Source organism: Chanodichthys erythropterus, chromosome 20 (assembly GCF_024489055.1).
Source record: "Chanodichthys erythropterus isolate Z2021 chromosome 20, ASM2448905v1, whole genome shotgun sequence".
Lineage (NCBI taxonomy): Eukaryota > Metazoa > Chordata > Actinopteri > Cypriniformes > Xenocyprididae > Chanodichthys > Chanodichthys erythropterus.
In genome coordinates, this window is record NC_090240.1 from 8,555,512 (window position 1) to 8,580,731 (window position 25,220).

The 25,220-nt window shown below is 36.1% G+C and overlaps 1 protein-coding gene across 2 annotated transcripts; it reads right to left on the bottom strand.

Moving 5' to 3' along the window:
* Positions 1–1,809: 1,809 nt before the first annotated feature.
* Positions 1,810–19,716, bottom strand: slc34a2b (solute carrier family 34 member 2b). Of its 2 annotated transcripts, none has more exons than XM_067370385.1 (13): positions 19,618–19,716; positions 18,308–18,359; positions 18,077–18,220; positions 17,866–17,994; positions 16,720–16,863; positions 15,576–15,687; positions 14,986–15,181; positions 12,895–12,990; positions 11,151–11,271; positions 6,308–6,475; positions 5,103–5,219; positions 3,441–3,565; positions 1,810–3,251 (listed from the first exon to the last, which is right to left on the bottom strand). In XM_067370385.1, exons 2-13 carry the CDS (start codon positions 18,354–18,356, stop codon positions 2,715–2,717), a joined length of 1,938 nt encoding a protein of 645 aa, XP_067226486.1. In that variant the 5' UTR covers positions 18,357–18,359; positions 19,618–19,716; the 3' UTR covers positions 1,810–2,714. The 2 variants fall into 2 exon arrangements, with proteins under 2 accessions (XP_067226486.1, XP_067226485.1); XM_067370384.1 differs by lacking the exon at positions 19,618–19,716 and adding an exon at positions 19,234–19,566.
* Positions 19,717–25,220: the final 5,504 nt, after the last annotated feature.

The window sequence follows — 25,220 nt, forward strand, 5'->3', positions numbered from 1 at the left end:
ACTCTCATGTCATTCAATACCCACATGACTTTCAGTCATCTTCGAAACACAAATTAAATTATATTTTTAATGAAATCTGAGATTTTTGTCCCTTAATTGAAAGTCTATTTACCCAAATCTCTGATGGCTCAAAACAGATTGTAAAATAAATCCATATGAATCGAGTCTTCTAAAGTGACACGGTCACTTTATATGAACAGATTTAATCTAGACTTTTATTCACATATAAAAATGAATCAGCGAACATAATCAGCTGAGCCATTCTTGCTCGACATACGAGAACAAAGCTTATTGATTCTTGAGGAAGCTCAAATGTGCTGTATAATGCGTGAATGAACCTTATTGGTTCCCATGTTTGAGCTTCCGTTTACCTTATTTGAATGCTATATGTTCACTGATCTTGTGTACCTAGATGATCTTGAATCAAATGGCATTAAGATATTGCATAGTGTATGTTTCCTCAATGGAAAAGTGGCAACCTAAATGTGCTTCATGTTGTAACAATTACATTAACGGTTTATGAACTTTTGGGTTTACAAATCTGAGAGCACAGATTGGGAACTTAATCCATGAGCACAATCTGTTAAACCGAGGTTTGTGAACCACTTGCAGAATCTTAAAATGTGAATAATTTTAACAAAATAAGAGAGATCATACTGCATGTTATTCTTACTATTCCTTAGTAACATTTTACATAAAAGATGTTTACATATAATCCATAAGACAAAAAAATAGCTGAATTTATTAAAATGACCCAGTTCAAAAGTATGTGAAGCCTTGATTCTTCATACTGTGTGTGGTTACCTGGATGACTGTTTTTTGAATTTGAAGATCAAGGTAAATTGTATTTAATCTGTCTTCCGGGAAACATGTAAGTATCTTCTGTTTCTTCCGAAGGGCAGTACTAAATGAAAAACATATATATATATTATATATATATTTAAACGAAATAAGAAAAATTTGGACATCTTCATCCTGTTCAAAAGTTTTAACCCCCCGACTCTTATGCATCAGTGAATGTTTGAACTTTTTTTAATAGTTGAGTTTGAGTCCCTTAGATGTCCTCAGTGCGAAAAGATGGATCTCTAAAGCATACAGGCACTGCTGAAAAGGGTTCAAATATGCAAAAGTCACTGGAAAACTGAAGAATTTTTGGAAGCTGGGGGATTTTTTCGGAAGAACCGAGCTCAGTTTAACTGCTCAGGATAAACAAGAGACTCATGAAGAACCATCACAAAACACAAAACAGTCCTGGATCATCAAGGTAACCACACACAGTATTGAGAATCAAGGGTTCATAAACTTTTGAATGTTTTTTTTTTTGTTTTTGTCTTATGGATTATACGTAAACATTTTTTATGTAAAATATCTTACTCAGGACAGTGCTAAATAAAAAAACAACATGCATTTTGTATCATCTCCCTTATTTTGTTAAAATTAACATTTTCACAGATTCTGTAAGTGGTTCACATACTTTTTCTTGCAACTGTATAGACACAAAGTATTCATAAGCAGAATTGTGCTTTTATCTGCACCTTCTGAGTTTCATCTATGACGTAGTCTGAACTTAGTGCACAGTACATAGTGTTTCTGGCTAGTGTCATTATTTACACTACTTATGATAACATGCTTTCAGAACCCACCCACACATTCTGATAAGTAGTTGCGAGAACTCAAACAAAACAAACTGAAACTGGAGCATCTTAGATTAAACTTGTTAATTTGTAACTCCTTATCTCTTTATAGCTTGATAGTCTTGAAGGAAACATCAGGTTTAAAATTGCACAATTCATATTTCAAACACGTTAAAAAAAAAAAAAAAAAAAAATCAGATCGTGTTCTCGTTTTTAATATTTATTTAAAGACAATCTTACATCTGAGTAAAGAAATATTCAAAGTCTAAAAATCTTCATGAAATTTACAAAATGCAAAAGTAACAAATTAGACATTAAAAAAAACTCAAATTTGATGTTTATAAATATCTAAAAACAAATGCATCTTTACAAAGTTCCACATAATGTGCAAAATTACTGTCAAGAGTCTGCATTTTTTTCCCCCCATGGGCATGCTTACCTCCATTTTAACATTTTTAGACAAAATACTAAAAATGTATACAAATTCTCTATACAGAATTTATTGAAAGATCTGGTACATCATGTACAAACAACCACAATAGCAGCGGCATCAACAGTTAAAGATAGTTAGGTAGCAACTTCTGCACCATGGTGTCATTTCATTACAGTCAGTGTACCTGATGCATTGTTCTGAAAGCCCTCGCTAACTGCTTGGCAAGTGCAATATTCTTTCTTGTGCTGATATTTTTCAGGGACATTAGCTTCACAAGTTCTTTACACATTTTGCAAAAGCATATAGTTTAATAAAGTATTGATTAAATATTTTGCCGTCATCAACAAAGTTGCACTTGGTTCTAATTTGCTATTCTGAGCACTGGCATAAAAACAAAACCATTTCAGACTAAACAGACATAAATAAACATTTAAAGCTTCAAGTAGAATTAAGTAGAGTCAACTACATTTTAACATGAGGTGAATGGATCATTATAGCTAAAAATTACTAGCAGCTTTCACTTATATTGCATCCAGTGCTTTATTACTAGCTCAGAAATCTTGTATGACTCATGTTGCTTCACCCTGTAATGATCAGAACAGGTTACATTATAAACAATGATTTACATAAAAAGGGTCCGTTAAGCATTATAAATGTGTTGCTGTTATTTTGACCTCGTCCTCTATAGTGAGCGCTGGATTGTCATACATCTCTAAACTTCTATCCTTGGTTGTCATGTCATCCGTCTCTTTATCCTCTTTTTCTTTGCAACACTTGCAGCAGCAGCAGCAGCGAGTCCTGCAGAAGGTCATGCTGGCTGTAACCACTCTGTCCCAGGGTTTGAAAGAGTGCAGCGGTTTGGGCAGGAAGTCCCAGCTGCGGAGGAATGAGGGCAGGAAACGTGGGCAGCGTTTCTGCATGATGTTCACTATGACCACAATGATCGCAAAGACCAACAGGGGCACTCCAACCCCCACCAAGACCTGCCACCCCGCGATGGAGAGGCCTAGGACTGACAGTGGGAAGAGCAGAAAGCACAGGAAGAGATACAGCGCCGCGAACCAGCGGTACTTGGCCGTGCGGTTGCCCAGAGCTTTGGCCAATCGGATAGGGATTCGTGTGAAGGGGATGGGATACCACAGTAAGATACCACAGATGTTGAAAAAGAAGTGACAGAGAGAAATCTGGAAAAAATAAAATAAAAATTATAGTCATTTAATTGTCTTCTGAGTAATGCAAATAATAAATAAATAAAAACATGCGCTTTGTTTTTTTCCCAAAAACACACCAAACCATGAATTCAAAACCGAGGTACATAACGTCATGTTGTGCACCGTTACACCCCTCAGTTTCCCAGCAAGCCAGTAACAAACCTGTAGTGAGTTAGCCAGTGTCTCTCCTGGACTGGCTAAAGCAGCTAGAATAGCAGTGGTTGTTGTGCCAATGTTGGAGCCCAGCGTGAGTGGATAAGCCCTCTCGATGCTAATGACACCAATACCTGAATAGGAAAAAAATGGCGCAGAGGCTTAAGGAAATCACATTTACCCACTTAGCATGTAGCTAAGCTAACATGAGCTGAACTCAAAGATCTAAGACATTTTCTATGTCCGCAAAATGCCCATTTCTCTCAAATATTGTTTACTAAATCTGTGTTAGTGAGCACTTTTCCTTTGCCGAGATAATCCATCCACCTCACAGGTGTGGCATATCAAGATGCTGATTAGCGAGCATGATTATTGCACAGGTGTGCCTTAGGCTGGCCACAATAAAAGGCCAGTCTAAAATGAGCAGTTTTATCACACAGCACAATGCCACAGATGTCGCAAGTTTTGAGGGAGCGTGCAATTGGCATGCTGACTGCAGGAATGTCCACCAGAGCTGTTGCCCAAGAATTTAATCAATGTCGTGGATCGAGTGGATCAAGTGGCCCATGGTGGCGGTGGGGTTGGGGTTATGGTATGGGAAGGTGTATGTTATGGACAACGAACACAGGTGCATTTTATGATGGCATTTTGATTGGATATTGATGGCGTAGTTGGACGCTTTAACATTTTGAGTTTAATCGCTTCATTCGCACGTGAAATTCGCTTCACAACAGACGCGCATTCACGTCATGAGAGGGGCTTCCGCCAGGTGGCTCCAGTCTTGTTTCTGCACACTTCCTCTGAATAAACACATCAACGGGAAAGTAGTTGTAAAATAAAAGCGAATAAGCTCAGTTTGTCGGCTTTAGCTAGCTTGTAGTCAATATTTTTTTAATATTTCTATATATCTATCTATCCTATCTATCTTATCTAATTGAGTAAAGAGCGTTTTTTTTTTTACAACTAACCAGATTGTCCTCACTCACTTTCTTCCAAGCAATATTCTTTTTATTCCTGTTTCTATAAAAGTACAAAGATGTATCGTACAGCGATGATAATTTGGTTCTCCGTTGTTGTTTCGGATTTCTGCCTCTGCTCGCTACGCCGTAATTACGTCACTACTTGAGCAAGCTCCTAATTGGGTAACGCGGCGTGAAAATTCCCCAAAGTTCTGATTTTTCAACTAAATTCGTGCCGCAGGATGTCTATTCGCGTCTTTGCATTGACTTTGCATCTCATGTGAACGCACCATCAGATCTTTGAGTTCAGCTCATGAAAAATGTAGTCAAACACAAAAGTGTTGCATTTATAATTTTGTTCACACACACACAGTAAAAATCATTAATATTGTGGAATATTACTACATTATAAAAAGTGTTTTCTATGAATACATTGTAAAATGTAATTTATTCCAGTGAATAGAAAAAAAAAAAAAATCAATCAATCAAATCATTACTGACTCCAAACCCCCAAAATGACTTTATCAAGGAGTATACATGCAATGCCCTGAAATTCTAGGTAAATTGTCTAAGTAGGCTTGTTTTCTTGGGTCAACTGTAATTGTGGTTCAAGCTGCACATTTCTGACCACCAGCCTAAATCAATAGGACTAACACCAGCATCAGGACCTGCAGATGTACATGTATGGCAGTTAAAGGTTTTCTCTACTGACCGACTAGTGGAGTGATGGCTGAGGTGAAGACAGAGCTGCTCTGAACAATGAAGGTCATTCCAGCTCCAACAAGGATGGCAAGGTATCCCGTGACCCAGGCAAAGGGGAAAGGGAAATCTGGCAACAGATAAAGCCGTGTTAGAAAGGTCATGAACAATGCGTTTAGTATATGTAAAAAATAAATAAAAGGGTTTCTACTAATAAACTTGAAACTAAAAAGGCTGAAGTTGGTGAGTTTGTTACAAATCCTACTTTGGACCACAAAGTGTTACCATGGACTGTCAGAACTACATTTAATAATTTTATAAAATGTTTAATCATAAGACTTAATAAATCAAATTTCTTCCCTTGTAATTTTAGTTAACTTGTAGTTGGCAATTAGCCTGTTAGATTAGCATTAACTGTATAATCTACCATACTTTACACAATTTATTTACCCTACTAGGTTAATTTTTGGACTGGCCACTCCCACCCGCAGCAAAGGTTAAACCACCTGATCCCACAAGATTTGCGCCGGGTCCTGTGGGATCTCAATCCCAATGCAACCCTCTGGGACGGACTTCGCTATTCTCATAGAATTAGAACAATTATTAAAACTTTATAGTCGCTGGTGTGAAAGGGCCTTTAAACCGAAAACCTTCATAGTGTTTTTGTTTTTCCAATCAGGCATTATAAATGTCTTCATCTTAGGGGGCCAAATGGAGTCATTTTATTAATTTTATTGGAGTTTATTAATGAGCAAGAATAATGTAATGACAGTGGCAGAATTCAGAATAGCATGCTATTCTTACTCTTTACCCCATGTAGCAGAAATATAGGATGTACCTGAGTGCTGTCTGATAGCAATAGCACATGCATATACACACCTGTTGCACTCAGACACACTCAGGCTCATATAATGTTCCTGTTCAGCTCATCAGACAGCAGGACTGAATCACCTGTGCTGACTATCATATGACAGGATCCATACATGCAGTAAGCGCTACACCTACAGGAATGTGATGAGATGGAACTCTGGGAAGATCACTGGAGGGTCAAATATTTACCACATGTGTCTTTGTGCGTCAACACTGAATTTTTACACGGGAGGTTTTCAGAGTTGAAGACATTGTTGTCATACACCTCACAGAGCATGCATCACTGGTTAATATTAGCAATTAGTAGCAGAGCTTATCAGCAGGTGATCATTTCTGATGTTGACTCACCTGTGTTGAGCACTTTTTTAATGACGACCGCCACCTGACCCTTCAACATGGAGTTCAGCAGCTTGACGATCAGAATGAGGCAGGTGCAGAGAGCCAGCAATGACAGAGCCAACAAAATCAACCCCACAGCCAAGTCGGGTAGATCAGCAAACACAAACATGTGAGTACCTGAAGAGAGAGATGAGGATGATTCTATGTCAGAGACCACAGAAATATAAAGCGACGTTCATGAAACAGCTTGGGAAATTTCCCTGCTGGTGGTTTGCTTGTTTTAGTTGGCCATCAAGTTGGATTCACTGTTCAGTCAGATGCAGTTTGATGGTTTTAGAGGGTTTGGGGTAGGGCTGCGCCGATAAACGATATATCAAATAGTGATAAAATATATGTTGATAACGATGATTAGCTCTAGGCATTTTTACTCGATATGGATTAATACAAGAGCCAATCATACAGCAGAAATATGCGACAACAGCCAATCAGCGCGCAACTTTTAATGTTCACGTCAAAGAACAAAGTCAATTTCCTACTGCATTTTGCAAAGCAAACTCGACACAAGGACGACAAAAATGAGTGTAAGCAGTGATGAAAATGAAACTGACCAAGTTATCCAAAAATTATGAAATTGTTGAGAAAAAAAAAAAAAAAAAGTAGCATGAATTCAGTTATATAGAAGTGGTTTGGTTTTTCGACCAGGCGCAGATTAAAACGATCTGTAAAATATGTTGTCGGACGGTGAAAAACAAGACTGGCAACACAACCAACCTATTCCATCACAGTGCTTCCCACACATAGACTTAACTTGGGCAGGCCGCCCAGGTATATTAACGGCCGCCCAAGTATATTTGGAGACACATTTATGCTTTTATTATTTTTATCCTCTCATACTTTTGTATCCGCCCAAGATAATGAAACTATCCGCGATCGATTAACTAGTGGAAAATCTCCCCTCGCCCTTCATGTTTCATACCTGCACGTTGTGCACGTCAGAACAGTTTACTCCCGCTGACATTCCCACGTGCGCTGCAGAGATGCGGTGGATATTTCACAGAGCGCTGCTTGTTGCAAAGTCACAAGGCGACGCTGCTGCACATTCTACAGGATCGCGCAACAGCTCTTCAGGCTGTTTCAAAGTGATTCTCAATCAATGAAAAGCGCAGATTTATGCCAAGCCATTGCTAATGAACTCAAGTTGATGAATTATTACAATGTCTACCTTTTGGCCTTTATATAAAATGTTTTAGACAGTTGTAAGAATCTAAAGGATCAGCCCACAATTGTGTAGACATTTCAAAATAAGAATCCCGGTGTATTTCGGGCTTGTTTATAATTAAAAGTTACACGCCAAGTTAGTAAGTTGTCTTAATTTTAGGAGTGTGCACAAATAGTCGACCTGTAATTAATATTCGAAAAATAAAAATACTATTCGAATTTTACTATGTTGCTTTGCTGGCCGTAAATGCAGTGAATCCATGATAAATCCTAAGCACTAAAACTCGCAGTTAGAACTAAATGCACCGGGTGGCTCTGTGGAGCGTTTAACAAGTTTATTTCATTTGATCGTCACATAATGTTGTCATCGGCCTTGCGCAGTTTGGAATTACTTGGATGAAAATGATCTCATAAAATGGAATTACTTTTGATCAGATGAATTAATAAAATCGAGTCATCATAATATCACCACCATATTGAGAAAGCACATGAAATCAAAACACCCATCGAATGAGGAAAGACAGCCATCACTGCATTCACGACAGGTAAGTGCAGTACCAAGTGTGCAGAGAAGATAACTTATCTGATAGCAAAATAATTGAGACATATGCTTCCTTTAAATTTCATCGAGGGAGACATATTTATGAACAGAAAACACAAAGTACTACTGTTAGAAACTAAGCTTAGCATACCGTTATGTATTATCTTAGGGTCTCTTCAACGTCTGTCAGCGCGGCTCGTTTTCTCACCCGAGCATGTGGATAGTATTGTTTCTCAACATGAACATGTGAAACAAAATGAAAACGATAACCAAATACTGACTCGAGTGTATTATGTACGTTACGTTTTGTACGATAACTGGTGCTGTCTGCTTTATTAGCGTTTTTCCCGTTCGCGCTGCTTGAGCTTAAATGCTTTTGTTCTTTATATTTTTTGTTTGCACATAATGTTTAATGCTTTTAACTAAAAGAAAAGCTTAAGATATAACGTACGATTGTTGTGTATATTGCCTAATTGTAAGCTTGTTCAGAAATGGTTAGTCTTGATGAAAAAAAACAAAACAAAAAAAACATCCTTGTTTAACGTCATTTAAATAAAAAAATATTTGAATATTCGTTGTTTACGAGCCCAAATATTCAAATACAATATTTTGGAAAAATGCCCATCCGTACTTAATTTAAGGCCAAATGTGTAATCCGTTTGCGTTAATAAACTATACTTTAAAATGTAATGAATGAACCCTCAATTTTTTTGTGGCTTCATTCATAGTTGGGATAAACAGTTAACAGCATTAACAGTTTATATATCGAAATACATCGTTATCGATCAATATGGGAAAAAAATGATCACCCAGCCCTAGTTTGGGGGCACTTATTGAAAGAAAGCCAGCAAACCACCCTATGTTGAGTTTTGTCAGCAGGAACATACAGACATTCTAATATTGTAAACTAAAATGGCAAGAGCCAGAGAAATGTGCCAATTCCAGTCTGACTAGCTATTTTCTACGCAACTTCTGTGTGGATTGATTTATACAGATTTCTACTGAAACTTATGACATGTACTTGCAATTCAGTACATTTAAAATATATTAAAATGTATTATCAAATAGCACGAGTTAAAATTATAAATCGCATGCTTTACATGTGCTTTAGTGTTTAGTCAATGCAAAATAATTGCACTTTAAAAGCACAGCAAAAGATAACAGCCTTACATCGTTCAAACCAGAGTCGACACTGATGGAGAGACTCAGGAAGAAGTTACAGCTTTTAGAATGAAACTGGACATTTCTGAATGGTTAATGGATAAATGTATGTAGTTGCTGTGGAGCGGATTCAACTAATCGACTAGCATGTGCCGTCATGTTAATCTTTTGTGCAAATCCAGCGTTGAATTGACCCGTTTGTGAAGCAGTCTGGCGTAAAATGACAGCATGGCAACAAAACTACTACAACTCCTCTTCACCTTCTCTAAAGCAGCCTAACATGGCCTCGCCCCGTTTGTTGAGTGTTCTTGGGGGCGGGGCTTATGTCAATTTTAGGGTTTGTGATGTCACCAACCCGGGAAGAAGCTCGTTGTAGTCCCTACCAGCCATTTGTTGTAGTCCTAAGAGCAGTGGTGTCCAAACTCCGTTCTGGAGGGTCACTGTCCTGCAGAGTTAAGCTCCAACTTGCCTCAACACAACTGCCTATAAGTTTCCAGCCTATAGTAAAACCTTGATTAGCTGGTTCAGGTGTGTTTAATTAGGGTTGGAGCTAAATTCTGCAGGACAGTGGCCCTCCAAGAGCAAAATTGGATACCCCTGCCTTAGAGAATTCTTTAAAAGAAACCATCTCCCTGTGCATTGGACTTTGAGCAGACATTGTTTAAGCTCTAACAGCAACAGTAGACACTAACTAAAGTTAAAAAAGTGAAATAAATTAACCAAAATACACTTTTAAGATTTGAAGTACATTTAAAGTGAACATTACACTTAAAAACACTTTCCCCAAAAATTACTGCATCAAATCAAACAATGCTGTCCAATGCTAGCTTTTTGTTTTGTATTATATTCACCTAGAAGTGAGCGTTTATCAATAATTGTGCCTAGTATCTAACTGTGTGCCACCTTGTTTGTGTGACATCTTTGCAGTCAGTGTATATTCATACAAAAGCTGGCATTCATTTGGATGGCCCAGACTCAGACCATTAAGTTAATACACAGTTTCTACTCATTTTTCCCAGTAAATAAATTCACTTTTGTGAAGACTGCTGTGCCATTATTTCAATAAGCCCTTACTTTTTTGACAGATACAACAGGTGCCTACACAACTTCAAGGCTTGGCCCATTATAAAACTGCAGATCTTAAAAGATGTGGAGGGCTATTTTAAGTACACCTTATGCTTATACTTATTGCCACATAAAATTACAAAACAACACTAAAAGGCTGTAGTTGGTTTCTTTATATGATAGCTGAATCATTTTCAAAATCAGCCAAGGGGCTGCAAGGGGGTCCATTAAAAAGGTTCAGAGATTAATTATTGTAAAATGTATTAAAAATGACCAAAGAAATTAAATAAAAAAAAGTTAAACTTTATAATAAAGTATAAAATGTCCTTCGAATTAAAGTTTGAAAACCCCTGATAGAATTTGTAAAACATTTTCAGTAAACCATCAGTCCAGGAAGGGCTGAATGGAGCTCCTTGAAGATCCAAGCATACTCTTTCACAGTTGAAGGACTCCGGAATGATTAAATACTCGAGTCCACTCAACCAAGTCAAGGCTGGAATTTCAACATGTTATCTAACTGCTAGCATTGATTTAAATCACCCAAACTTATACCCAGAGCAAAAGTCTTTTGTTCAGGTGTGCTGGCCTCAGCTGTCATGAAGAATAGCTCCATTGAAAAGGTAGAGTAGATGGATGAGATGAGGGGGGGGAAAGGTGAAGCTAAGATCTCCCTCAGCATTTAAGAGAAGCCATTGTATTCATGACTGTTAGAAAGAATCACGGTCGATGGCTTCGAGCTGAAATAAGTGAACTATGCAAGGAAGGGAACGGGAAATGGACCAATATTAGACTTTGGCTTCTGTTAATCCAGGAAGGTCCTGTGCTGGTTGCTACAAGAGCCACATCAAACAAAGCATAGACACTTACATTTTTTTAAGTTGATGGTTTCCGTTTGGTTCTGTTGAGTCCAGACCTTGTCGCCCTCCTCCCAGCAGAGGGCATCAGGGGTGCAGTTTGCAAATCCAGGGACTGTGACATTCACAATGTTCTGAAATGGATGAAGAGTACATCCTCAGACTGAAACCTCACATAAGAATGAATATGAAGCTTTTGTCCTGGCTGGCCATCTAACATAAAATATACACAGAACATATTATGGTGTGGAAATAAACTAATATTTGGTACTAAATATGCCAGGTAGTTGGCATTCCTATATTCAATACAAAAAGATGAAAATAGTTCAAATAAACTTTAATGGTCTTTTTTACACAATATATGTGTGTGGTGTGTATATTTATGCACATTAAAGGTCCCGTTCTTCGTGATCCCATGTTTCAAACTTTAGTTAGTGTGTAATGTTGTTGTTAGAGTATAAATAAAATCTGTAAAATTTTAAAGCTCAAAGTTCAATGCCAAGCGAGATATTTTATTTAACAGAAGTCGCCTACATCGAACGGCCAGTTTGGACTACATCCCTCTACTTCCTTCTTTAATGACGTTTTTTAACTAACCTCCGCCCACAGGAATACACAAAAAAGGGGGCATGGTCTTGTTGTGCTCCCACGGAGAAGAGCAAGAGTTGCGTTTGTAGAGTGTGTTTGTCGCCATGTCGTCGAAACGCTGTTATTTTCATCCCGCAGTCCAATCACCTTTGTTTGGCCTTCCCAGGGACGCTGTACTTAGAGATCAATGTTTACAATTTATGTTTAACTCGGTTCCCGAAAATTATAATTGTGGTATCCTTACTGCAATAGTTAATGTTGGACTGCAGTGCACATAATGGCCACAAGAGGGGACTATGTTTATGTATATGGCTGTTTTCCGTATGAGGTACTCTTCTGAGTGAGTGCTAACGTTGTACATTTACTGTCGCTGCTTGTGGAGATTAAAGAGTTCAGTCTCTCGGGAACTATTGTCTTTTGTGTTCATTCGACACAACACCACAATAATCCACATGTAAAACTATGTGCAGCAGACGTTATGGTAGAGGCGTGACCTTTCCGCGCTAAGCTGCTGTCGAATCACAACACAGGAACCGCTGGCACAATCAGAACTCGTTACGCATTTCTGAAGGAGGGACTTCATAGAACAAGGAAGTCATCAGCCCGTTTTTATGACAGTGGAAACAGCGGTATACAGATAAGTAAATTATGTGAAAAATACTGTTTTTTTTTACACGCGAAACATGAACACATTATATTGCACACTATAAACACAATCAAAGCTTCAAAAAACCACGAAAAACAGGACCTTTAAGAGCATAGTAGTATGAGGTAGTGTGAATGAAAATTGAAATTCAGGCATACTACATCCGCCATGTACTTTTGATATACGTTTTTTCGCATACTATCAAGTAGGGAAATATTCAATTTCAGATGCAGTTGCTACCTTATGAGGTTTAATTCCCATTAACATACTGCCTTTAAATGCAGCTGTATGAAGATACTATGCCAAGTTTCGAAAAAGAGCAACAGTGCTACTGCATGTTATTTTCTAACAATTTATCAGCAATTTAGATAAAAGTCTTGCATATCTGTATGTGTATATATAGACTGTTTATCTTTTGAATTCCCATCAGTATGATAAATCCTATTTCCTCATGTCTTAACCTAATCTGGTGACTAAAGAAATAGTGGGAGTATTGCACTCAACCCATTTTCAGTTCTCTCACCGTGATTTTTTGCGTTTTACACCAGATCTTGATCAAACTTTTGTTCCGGGCTGCAGGGTCTCCAGTGGCTATGTCACGGATCACAGAGGTGTCCAGCTGGAAGAACAAGGAAACTGGTTCTCAATAAAAATACTTGAGGTAACATATAGTATTAGATAATCAATAAATATTCAAATCGTGGCTTAAAGGTCTAAATATTCTTTTGGGGTCAAAAATGAGGAGGTAGATTTTGAACTACCCAATGTTTTGAAACAGAAATATTGATGTGTTCAAGTCCTCTTTACATGCTGGGAAGTTGTAATTATGATGTCAGGTGCATCTTTTTCGCTCTTTACTTGGGGGTAAAAAGACGTTTGAAATGCTGAAATTCAAGCAGCGGTATACTGTATAATTTATATACATACGCATAATTTGCGTATTTACAAATTCATTACATGAATATGTAAATATGTGCTCTGCGCTTTCCTCTCAAAAATAAAATGACAACGGTGAGAAAACAGCAATTGAGAAAGCATTTGATCATAGTGATGTGGATATGTTTACATATGTTACCAGCTGGAGCAAACTTTTCTATAAAGTCTACTTTGACAAGCCATTTCAAACTCCTAAAAGCAAAAAAAGCGAACTTCATTTTGGCCTGATTTTGTTCTTTTAAATTAAAATGTTTTATAAAAAAAAAAAAAAATATATATATATATATATATATATATATATATATATATATATATATATATATATATATATATATATATATATATATATATATATATATATATATATATTATATACACAATTTAAAGAATCCACAGTGAAATGTACCGAATACAAATAAATAAAGCTCAACAGGGTATATGGTGAACATCACATGACCAAACCAAAACACTGGTCTCATTGAATCCGATTGTCAGGAAAAGTGTTAACAGCAGTATGAACTGATGGCATATCTATGGACTTTTACAGTAATCAGCGAAACTACCTAGCTCACATCGTTATAGGCGTTTTCTTCTATTAAATAAAGTTAGTGTGAAGAAGAAAAAAATAAAGCTTTTAAATATCAAGTTGCATATGCGGGGGACATCAGTTATACTCATGTTTGCTCACTCTTTTAAGTGGTCTTGAATAAAACAGCCAATTTTTTCATGAAGCACATACAAAAGACCTAAACCGAAAGCAATCTGATCTTTTACAGAATACGGAAGTTAGATTGCGCGTAACCCCTACTGAGACATTCACATTGTTGAAAAATAAATGACCATATTCCTAGCATTACGATCCGTTGAAAGGTAATGTTATTTAAGTCAAGTATCGCTCTTCTCTCATCCTCATCTCACTAACACGGCAGTTGTTGTAATGGTGAGGTAGGCGTTGATTTCTTCTGTGGAGGCGGCGTCTTACCCATCTATGACAAATATGGGCACATTCCGGGACGAGTCGTTCACTGGGCCTGGTGTCAACTTTTATTGGACTAACAAGGAAGTTTCAGGTTTTGAAACGTACAGGATATTCTTATAGTACGATGACCTCTTGTATATCAAAAGCTCAAAGAAAAGTTTCTCAATTTATGACCCTTTTAAGATTTTGGTCAATTAATGAAGGTGCTGTAAGTTTCATTGTTTTATATTCTATCACAACTGTACAATACTATTATATTTTGGACATGCAGCTTTGCTTATTAAAAACAAACAAACCCGTCATTTCATACATTTTAACAAATTTACTGCCAATACAGACACTGTATCCATTGCGTTCATGTTCTCACCGACACAGCCCCAACTTTGAAACTATGGGCTCAAAGAAAATCCAGAGTTTCCCACTTGTAACCATGACATCCGTCGTGGTGGAGTTTATGTGCCATAAATAATAAATACAATCTGTACGACATGACTTGGAGTCACCATATGAACTATGTAACTGACAAAATAGTTGCAGCTGTTAACAACTCATTACGCATTCATTTATGGGACAATAACAATACTGGATGTGACAAGAGTTTATGCAAATGAGGAGCAATAATCCAGCTGCCCGATACATACGTAGTTGCTACTAGATAAATCAACAGGTCCATTTCATAAGCACTGATGTTGACCTCACCTCAATGATGTTCTTGGTGAGGGGTTCAGTGATGACCTTTAACAGTTCTGGAGCGTCTGCACCGGTCTCGATGTTAAAGGAATCGATCACAAGTTTGGTGAGTCTGTAGAGGAATCCTGAGGCCACCTCCAGAGGCAACAGCACCAGAACAGACAGCCAGTTAAAGAAGTCATGGACCGTAGCACCAGCAAATGCCCTGAGCCACACAGAATGAATGACAAATCCCATTTCTCAGACGTACAACTCCATTTCCTTCATCAGCAAGTGATGTCAAAAATCCCAAAATATCAAAACATGCTGTTTTTGGAGCTTAATTAAATAAATGCTTTGTTTAGAATGAGGAGGATGTTGCAAACTATGAAACTTTCAGGATGATTTAATGGTACAAAGACCTCTTATATGTCAAAAGATCAAGGCAATTTTGGTTTCTCATTTCATGACCCTTTAAAACAAATTTACAAACAGCAAAAAAGAAATTAGAGCAAAGCAACTACAGAAAAAAAAGAATTTATTTGCAAAACATGATGAACTTTTATGTTGGGAGCACTGTTTAATGTAAAACAAAAAACTATTTCCTCATTTGGGTTTACCTGCGAAACTCGTTGCGGTCTCCTGCTTGCATCACAGCCACGATCGTGTTTGTCACAGAAGTGCCGATATTGGCACCCATGATGATTGGCACTGCGGACTTCACCTCCAACACTGAAATTTACAGTGAAAAATAATATTTACACTACTATTCAGAAGTTTTTGAAAGAGGACTCTTAAAATTTAAGACTCATTTTAAAATGTAACTTAATTCCTGTGACCATTATACAGTCTTCAGTGTCACATGATTCTTCAGAATTCATTCTAATATGCTGATATGATGCTCAAGAAACATTTCTGATTCTGATCAATATTGAAAACAGTTGTGCTGCTTCAGATTTTTGTGGAAACTGATGTTTCAATAAATGGAGTTCAAAAGAACAGCACTGATTTGAAATAGAAATCCTTGCAACATTATAAATGTCTTTTACGGTCACTTTTGATCAACTTAAATGCATCGTTGTTGAATAAAAGGTATTAGTTTCTTAAAATATCTTACTGACCCCAACTGTAGTGCACTACATACACACACACATATATTATATATATATATATATATATATAATATATAATATATATATATATATAATATATAATATATATATATATATAATATATAATATATATATATATAATATATAATATATATATATATAATATATAATATATATATATATAATATATTATATATATAATATATTATATATATATATATATATATATATAATATATATATATATAATATATATATATATAATATATATATATAATATATATATATATATATAATATATATATAATATATATATATATATATATATATATATATATATATATATATATATAATATATAATATAATATAATATAATATAATATATATATATATATATATATGCTGACTCAACTAGCAATTGAGATTTAACATTTAATATGACAGAATCAATATGATAGTGTTACAACGAACAAATTAAAGTTATTATCAAAGGTCATTTCAGGTGGATGTGCCTTAAGGTAACATCTGCACACTTTACATTGTGGATATCGATTTCTTCTTACTTTGTGCTACTGTTGTTACATGTGCTTATCATGAGGGAGGAGATATCTGTATGAGCAGGAGTCAGACACACACACACACACACACTCACATCCAGATGACACCATGCTGACCACAATGGAGGACGAGGTGCTGGAGCTTTGAACCAGAACAGTGACCAGAACTCCAATCACCAGTCCAGCCACGGGGTTAGACAGGACCGCATTGTCCTGGAAGATATCTCCCGCTGCCTTCCCTGCACACAGTGACAAATCCACAACACATCTATTTCTGTTCAGAGATAACAAGTCTCTATTATACATTAACCATGATAAACGGATATGCACTTTGATAGTGCCATTTGATTAAAGTACATGTTCATCCTCCACCTACAAGAGATTTTGTTTGACCAATATAGTTTCTACAGAGTAAAACAATTAGTGTTGAGTGTGTTACTCTAAAAAAGGAATTTGATTACTATACAAATTACTCTCTCTTATAAGTATTGCATTACTTATTACTTTATAACTCCCATATCAACATTGACCAGTTGAACAATACAAGGATAGACATGAAACCGCTCTTTTAATAAATAAATAAAAAAGTGCATAAATTATTCTCAAACTGAAAGTACTTAAAGGGAGAAACTTGCATTAAAACATACATTTTGTCATTAGCAATTACATTCTGATGTTAAATCCGTTGTTTTACATAGAATAGTTCTATAGTTTAAACCAGTGCTCTCGAACTCAGTTCATGGAGGGCCACAGCCCTGCAAAGTTTAGCTCCAACTCACACCTGCTTGGAAGTTTCTAGTAATCCTGAAGACCCTGATTAGCTGGATCAGGCTGGATCAGGTTTGGAGCAAAACTGTGCAGAGCTGTGGCCCTCCAGCAGCTTTTAATTTTTTTACAGACTTACTTTTTTTCAGTGTGGGACAGGGCAATAGTGATCAAGTCTTATCAAGTCATTTAAATAAATTTATTTAAATGGTCAGAAGAGGGCCTAGTGTTCCAGCGTCCTTTATTTTTTGTTTTTGATAAAAAAAATAAATAAAAAAAAATCACAACCTTTTCACGTAATATTAGTTTACTTGGCACTTTGGATTCTAATTAGAAGTGCAAAAAGTAAACTTTTCAAAAGTCTCACTTTGCCAAAAGGCCTATGCACTTTAAACACTAGCTCAATTGCGCCCTCTCTCTCGTTTTTTTTTAAAAGGAAAAAAGTTAAAAGGAAGTTAAATAAAGTTTATCGTTACCTCCTACCAGCTGGAAAGCGGAGCTCAGAATGTCCAGAGAGCAGACGAACAGGTAGAGCAAACCGACCAAAAGAACGAACTTCACGATGGACTTCAGAACGCGCAGAACTTTCCCCCTCGTGTCGAGATCTGCAGGAGAACACAGACAAAGAGTGTGACGCGCGCAGAGTTCGGCTGCTCGTGCCCTGCGCTTTATTCGTGCTGCTCTTACCTGACCACTTCACCCCGGTGTCCCGGAGCTCGGGCAGATCCCACGGGTCCTCCTCCTCCGGCTCCGATTCTTCTGCTGCCGCAATGGCGGAGGTGTAAGACGGCGGTTCGAGTTCGGTCGCATCTTTGCCCGCGTGGTCAGCGCCTGTGTGAGTAAAGACATGCGTCTGAAAAGAGACACGAGGAAGGAAGTGCGCCACTGTGTGGACGTGGATTTATACAGGGCACGTACCGAGTTCCGGCGGCGGCGTGGCGGGATGAGTCTCAGGCGTCGGGGCCATTGCCTTCAGTTACAACAAACAGAGAAAACATCAAATTAAGATGTTAGTGTGTAGCCATTTCACACCAGACATTTTCTTTTTTTAATGTTTAATGTTTACTTTCGCGCCACATGTACCCCCCGAAAAAGGCAAAAATGTAGGCATCGCAAAAATAGAACAAAAACAAAACAAAATTTGCAAGCTGTTAAGTCATACATCATTTCTTTCTTTCTTTCTTTCTTTCTTTCTTTCTTTCTTTCTTTCTTTCTTTCTTTCTTTCTTTCTTTCTTTCTTTCTTTCTTTCTTTCAACAGTTAAAAGTAAAAAAGTAATTTTAATTTATAAAGCAGTGATTAAAAACAATAAAAATATTAAAGTTGCCTAAACATGTAGGCTAAACATAAAGGTAAAAAATAAGTATTTCTTAATTTCTTTTTTAGTGATTAAAACAGTTTATAGAAAATTAAAAGTAAAATTTCTATTCAGAAAGCAGTGGTTACAATCGATAAACAAGTAGGCTATGCAAACTTAAAAGTAAAGAAAGTAAACGTCTTTCTTTCTTTCTTTCTTTCTTTCTTTCTTTCTTTCTTTCTTTCTTTCTTCTTTCTTTCTTTCTTTCTTTCTTTCTTTCTTTCTTTCTTTCTTTCTAATTTATAAAGCAGTGATTAAAAACAATAAACATCTTAAAGTAACCTAAACATGTTAAACATAAAGTAAAAAAGTATTTTTGTATTTCTTTTTAGTGATTAAAACAGTTAGAAAATTAAAAGTAAAAATATTATTTTCTATTCAGAAACCAGGTCAATAAACAGCTTAAATATGTAAAGTTAAAAGTAAAAAAGTAAAAGTCTTTCTTTCTTTCTCAATTCAACAGTGATTTAATCTGAATGTCAGCTCACCTGCCGGAGTTGTGGTGTTTTACCCATGTGTTAATATCTCACAAATGCACACAGATTCATTGTGTTTTCTTATATAAATATAGAGCAATGATCACTCTGTCAGCAGACCATTCATACGTCAATATTTCCACCACAAAATTAAGCAATAGTTTATTCACTCCCTGATACTCATGTTTAATAACTCATCTGCAGTGAGCACAAGCTTGCTCTGATACACCCAGACCGCTAAAGAAAGAAGCACAGCAGCTCAAGAGCATCAAATCTTTGTTGTTATATATAGAGACATACAAAAGCATAGAAATATTGATCTGTTAAAATTGTCAATTAATACCAAACATGCTTTACAAAGCACTAAGCAAAATGTTTTTAGATCGATGTTCCTACCTGTTCTGTGAGTGTGTGGTCGACGTTAATCCAGGATCTACCTGTAGAGGAGGCACACAGGTGTCTTTTATACACCTGCAGCAGGAGAGCCTGCTTGTGTCACTGCTCTAAAGTCCGGAGCGGGTGGTACTACACCTCACCTCACCTCACTCACCGCGAATGCAGGCAAATACAGGCTAACTTTCAGCCAAAACAGTGATATAACCTCGAAATAAAACACAAAGTGTCCTAATCCTGTAAAATTGCAAAATTGTATGCTGCATTTTCTCTCTGCATCCATAAAACTTTTAAAATTTCTATTCTGTTCTGTTCTGTTCTGTTCTAGCAGAATATGAAGTTCTCATATCACAAAAGTTTCCTCTGTTAAGGCCTGTTCGCACCAGGAATGGTAACTATAAAAATAATAATGATGATAACTTACTGTTTATTCATTTCTGAGACATAAAGTTATTTTTTCATACTGATCCAGATAATACTAGATATATTTTTTTTAGTATTTATAGTATTGTAAAGTATTTTATCTGTATATAGAATTATTATAATTAATGCAATTGTCATTTAATAATTCCATGAACTAGATTGAATTGAACTGATATTATGACATCCCTTGAAGAGACATCTGTCGACAGTAAGACTACATTTTTACAGTAAATACCTCATAAATATTTATAAATGAATAAAGCATGTAAACAAAAAAAGTAACAGCCTAAATGTGTTTATAATAACAGGCACCCAATAGTTAAGTAAAATGCAGTGTGCAAAAATATTTACAAAAAGAGAACTTTAAAGTGTCACTGCAATAAACACCATGAAAATATTATTTAAAATTTTATGCTGAAAACAGAATTTCACAGGATTTATACATTTTTAATACACTTCTATTAGTGCAATTTTATTACTGTAGGTGTTTATAGGTTAATTTTAGCTTCAAACTGGGGAGAAAGTATGAAATATTTGTTGGAAATTCAGTGAAACTGAATACTGTCAAATTAGAGAAATTACATCAAATTGTATTGTATTTTTGTGATTACTATGAAAATACTAAACTACACACGTTTGAAACATGGCAGTTGAAAAAAAAACACTGTATATATAGTATTGATTTTCTCATGCAAGGAATTGCATATAAAGACCCATTGCATAAAATGGGTTTATTATTATTTATCCACACACACTCTCTCTCCCTGCTGCTGCATTGCTTATTTATCTTTATGATATGAGATAAAAATGTCATATGAAAGTATGAGACACATATTTTACAACTCCAACGAGCTAAAAATTAAATGTAATAAACACTGTTTGTTGTTTTCGCATCCACAGTAAAAAAAAAAAAAAAACTTAATTAGCTTATCAGCAGGGTCACTGAGTTTGTGTGGTTAACTGTTCAGCTCTTAAAACTCAAGAGAGTAGATAAAATAATAAATCATGATTTCACTCCAACAGGTCAACAGGGCCGTTTTATTATAACAACTTTATATGTATAAATGCTTGGGAAACTCCTCACCCATCCAAGCAGTTATTTCTTCTGTATACAGGCAGCTATGCACTCTAAATATAAACAACACCACTAGCTGAACTATTTCCTTTTTATAAATTTAATCTAAAAACATATGAATTTTATTTTTCTTCATTGTAATATATACACACTAATTATAATTGGTTAGTGATCTGAACAAACCACTAACCCGGCAAGTACTGATCTTAACCCATATTTGCAATATGGACATGAATAATAACGTGAAGCTTGTTGAGAGAGGTGTGCTGTTACTTTTATGAATATATATATATATATATATATATATATATATATATATATATATATATATATATATATATACACACACACACAGTATCTCACAGAAGGGAGTACACCCCTCACATTGCTGTAAATATTTTATTATATCTTTTCATGCGACAACACTGAAGAAATGATACCTTGCTACAATGTAAAGTAGTGAGTGTACAGCTTGTATATTAGTGTAAATTTGTTGTCCCCTCAAAATATCTCAACACACAGTCATTAATGTCTAAACCGCTGGTTTAGGTCTGGAGACTGGCCAATCCATCACCTTTAATCTCAGCTTCTTTAGCAAAGCAGTGGTCGTCTTGGAGGTGTGTTTGGGGTCGTTATCATGTTGGATTACTGCCCTGCGGCCCAGTCTCTGAAGTGAGGGGATCATGCTCTGCTCATTCATGGCTCCCTCAATGAATTGTAGCTCCCCAGTGCCGGCAGCACTCATGCAGCCCCAGACCATGACACTCCCTACACCATGCTTGACTGTAGTTAAGACATACTTGTCTTTGTACGCCTCATCTGGTTGCCGTCACACACACTTGACACCATCTGAACCACATAAGTTTATCTTGGTCTCATCAGACCACAGGACATGGTTCCAGTAATCCATGTCCTTAGTCTGCTTGTCTTCAGCAAACTGTTTGCTGGCGTTCTTTTGTATCATCTTTAAGAGGCTTCCTTCTGGGCCAACAGCCATGCAGACCAATTTGATGCAGTGTGCGGCGTATGGTCTGAGCACTGACAGGCTGACCACTCATTGAAGTATAAGCACGAGACATCACTTCAGTTGTCAGAGTGCGATCAGACTTCACTACCCAGGTGAAAAAAAAGTACATTTCTATAATGTACTTAAAGTGCTCTATTGTCACGCACTAATTTTGTACTTAATATACTAAAAATTCTTCTTTAGTACTTCTTAAGATCATCTTAAGAACATCTAAGTGTACTCAACTGTGCTATTTGAGACACCATGAAATATGAACTTAAATGTGCTTTTAATATACTATTTCTGTATTTAAAAAATGTACTAATAGCACATTTGAACCCATAGTGTACTACAAGTGGTAACTAAATATATTTTTTAAATACAGTGAGTCTCAAACACCATTGTTTCCTCCTTCTTGTGTAAATCTCATTTGTTTTATTTAGTAACTTTTAGGAGGGTGTACTCATTTTTGCTACACAACATTTTATCACCTTGATAAGAAAATCTTATTTTCCTGAATAATTTTGACATGCTTCTTTGGTAATTGATAAAGCAGACTTGCTGGAACATTATATCTCTAAAGAACCCTAACTTGTCTTGTAAGTAATGAGTAATTGCTGACTTTCAGAAGTTTCAGAGGGGGTGTACTCATTTATGCTGTGCACTGTAGATAATGACAAAAAGCCCTGAAGGCATTTTTAGAGGTTTTTTTCTGAGTGACATACACAAAAGACTCATAACTCCAAAACTTTAGCAAGGAGAGTCAAAAGGTAGGTATTGTTTGTTAGAAAACTTATATTAAATATTACATTTGGACATTCTCATGCTGCGAAACTGCTGAAAGAAAAAAAAAATGTATTTAAATTTTTCATATCTTTCTTATTTCACATGCAATAACTCAGGAAGGAAAAAATATTTTTTGGTGAAGTTCCACTACATGTGAGCTGCATCTGGATTTTGTGGTGATAGCATCAAGTAATCAAGAGTTACAGCATTTGGAACCAAGGTAGCCTTTTTTTTTAGCCCTTGACGTACCCTAATGGGCTCCTCCATGAGGAATATCTCGTGATTATGTTGATTTTGGACTCATTTCAATCGGGAGCATCCATTGTAAGTAATGACATGCCATTTTCTACGATCTATGCATGTTTCATGAAGTTATAATCAAAAATGCCATGTGAAAGCTACATCGGATTTTAGTTAACGTCTGTGCGCCTGTGTTTTTTTTCCCCTTTATGTTTTTTGATTTTGTGAGGAATATTTTGTGATCAACTTATTGGATTATGTTATTTTGGACTCATTTTAATTGTGAGAATCTGCTGTAAATAATGATGTGCGAATTTACACAAAACGTGACATAAATGCTGCAGCCGTATATTACTTTACATATGGGTCTTGCGAGGCTTCACGTACAAGTTAGTCAAAGCCCAAAACAATTATGCTTGTTGTATTCTACTCCGTGAGACCTTTCAAATGACATATGACACATGACTGTCTGAGCTGTGTGATGTTTTTGACACATTGCAGTTCATAGTACAAAAAAAGTATTTAATAATTATAATTTTTTTTTCAGCAAATAACTCAGCACTACTTAGGAGTCAATCAGATTGGCTACATTCATTGTAAAGGTCAGACTCTAAGCTTTCAAATGACACCTATTTTGTGTTGACCAAGGCAATAGGTTTTTTTTATTTATTTATTTTCTAGCTAGGTGGCGCCTGCGGGCAGTACATTCCGGTTTAGCTGGATGACTCAGCACTCAATAAAAGTTGAATGAAATGGTTGGATGCATTAAAAAGCTGTGTTTCTAATCTTTAAAATGATACCTATTTGTGTTATTCCTGTCAGTAGTTGCTTAGTAATTTGATTATGAATTTTTTTCATGGGGGTTGGTGTACTGCTGGCGGTACACTTCAGGCTTAAAGGGTTAAAGTACAATTACAATTATGTCATCATACCTGGAAAAATAAGATGTTTTTTAAGTGCACTGTACACTTACAATTACACTGTAGATAGATTTGTACCTTCAGCATGGAACATTGTAATAAACTGTCCTCATCTCTTTCTACTTAATGCACAATGTTCCCTAAGATACACTTGCTGACCTTGTAGATGTTTCCATTGACACCAAAATGATTTGCATGGAAAATTGAGCAAACAAAATCTTTCTGGAAGAAAGCCCGTGACCTGTAAAACAAAATATCTCTGCCCACACGGTCATAAAAAGATAACTGTGTGAAATGCAGAATTCCACACACGATTGCCTGTTGATGGGACCATTTGTCACTAATTCTTGGAAATGAAAGTCTAAATCATGAAAGTCTAAATAATTTCTTTCATTAGCACTAAGATCTATGACTGTGGATATAGTGCTGTGTAATCAGAAGAGTCCTGCTTTGACAAGCTGAATATCCAATGGTTTGTCCATAAACTCATAATTGTGACTTTGAACAAAGCACGTAACCTCAGTTTATTCCAGGGAGTTCGTACCTATAATACGAGTACTATAAATCACTTGGGGTAAAAGTGTATGTTAGGTGACTACTGACTATGTATTACTTATTAGGATCAATCTTTAAAATGGTTTATAGAAGATTCCATCTTTGGATCATTTCTTGTTCCGCTATATTTGAACTTATTTGAACTTGAGATTTTTTTAAAAGCTTTTACATGTCTTTAAAAAAGGTGGCTGCTATATTAAATGTCATTAGTCCTATTTCACAGCATTGTTAAGTATATTATTGCACTCTCATACAAACTATTCTAACTAAAACTTTTGGGAAAATATTTTACAGAAAGACTTAAAGGTGCTCTAAGTGATGTCACGCGTTTTTAGGCCAAAACATCTTTTGTCACATACAAACATCTCCTCACTATCCACTAGCTGCCTGTCCCCTGAACACACTGTAAAAAAAAAACGCGGTCTCTGTAGTTGCCACAAGCTCCAAAAACAGCAACAAAAACAAATTGGTGCAGCCTGGACCACGAAACATAATAAACATGCTCCAACCAATAACCGACAAGAAAGATTTTAAATGCGCGTTCATGACTGTTTCAGGAAGCACGGAGGGGGAGGAGGAGGAGGAGGAGGAAGGAGGGTCT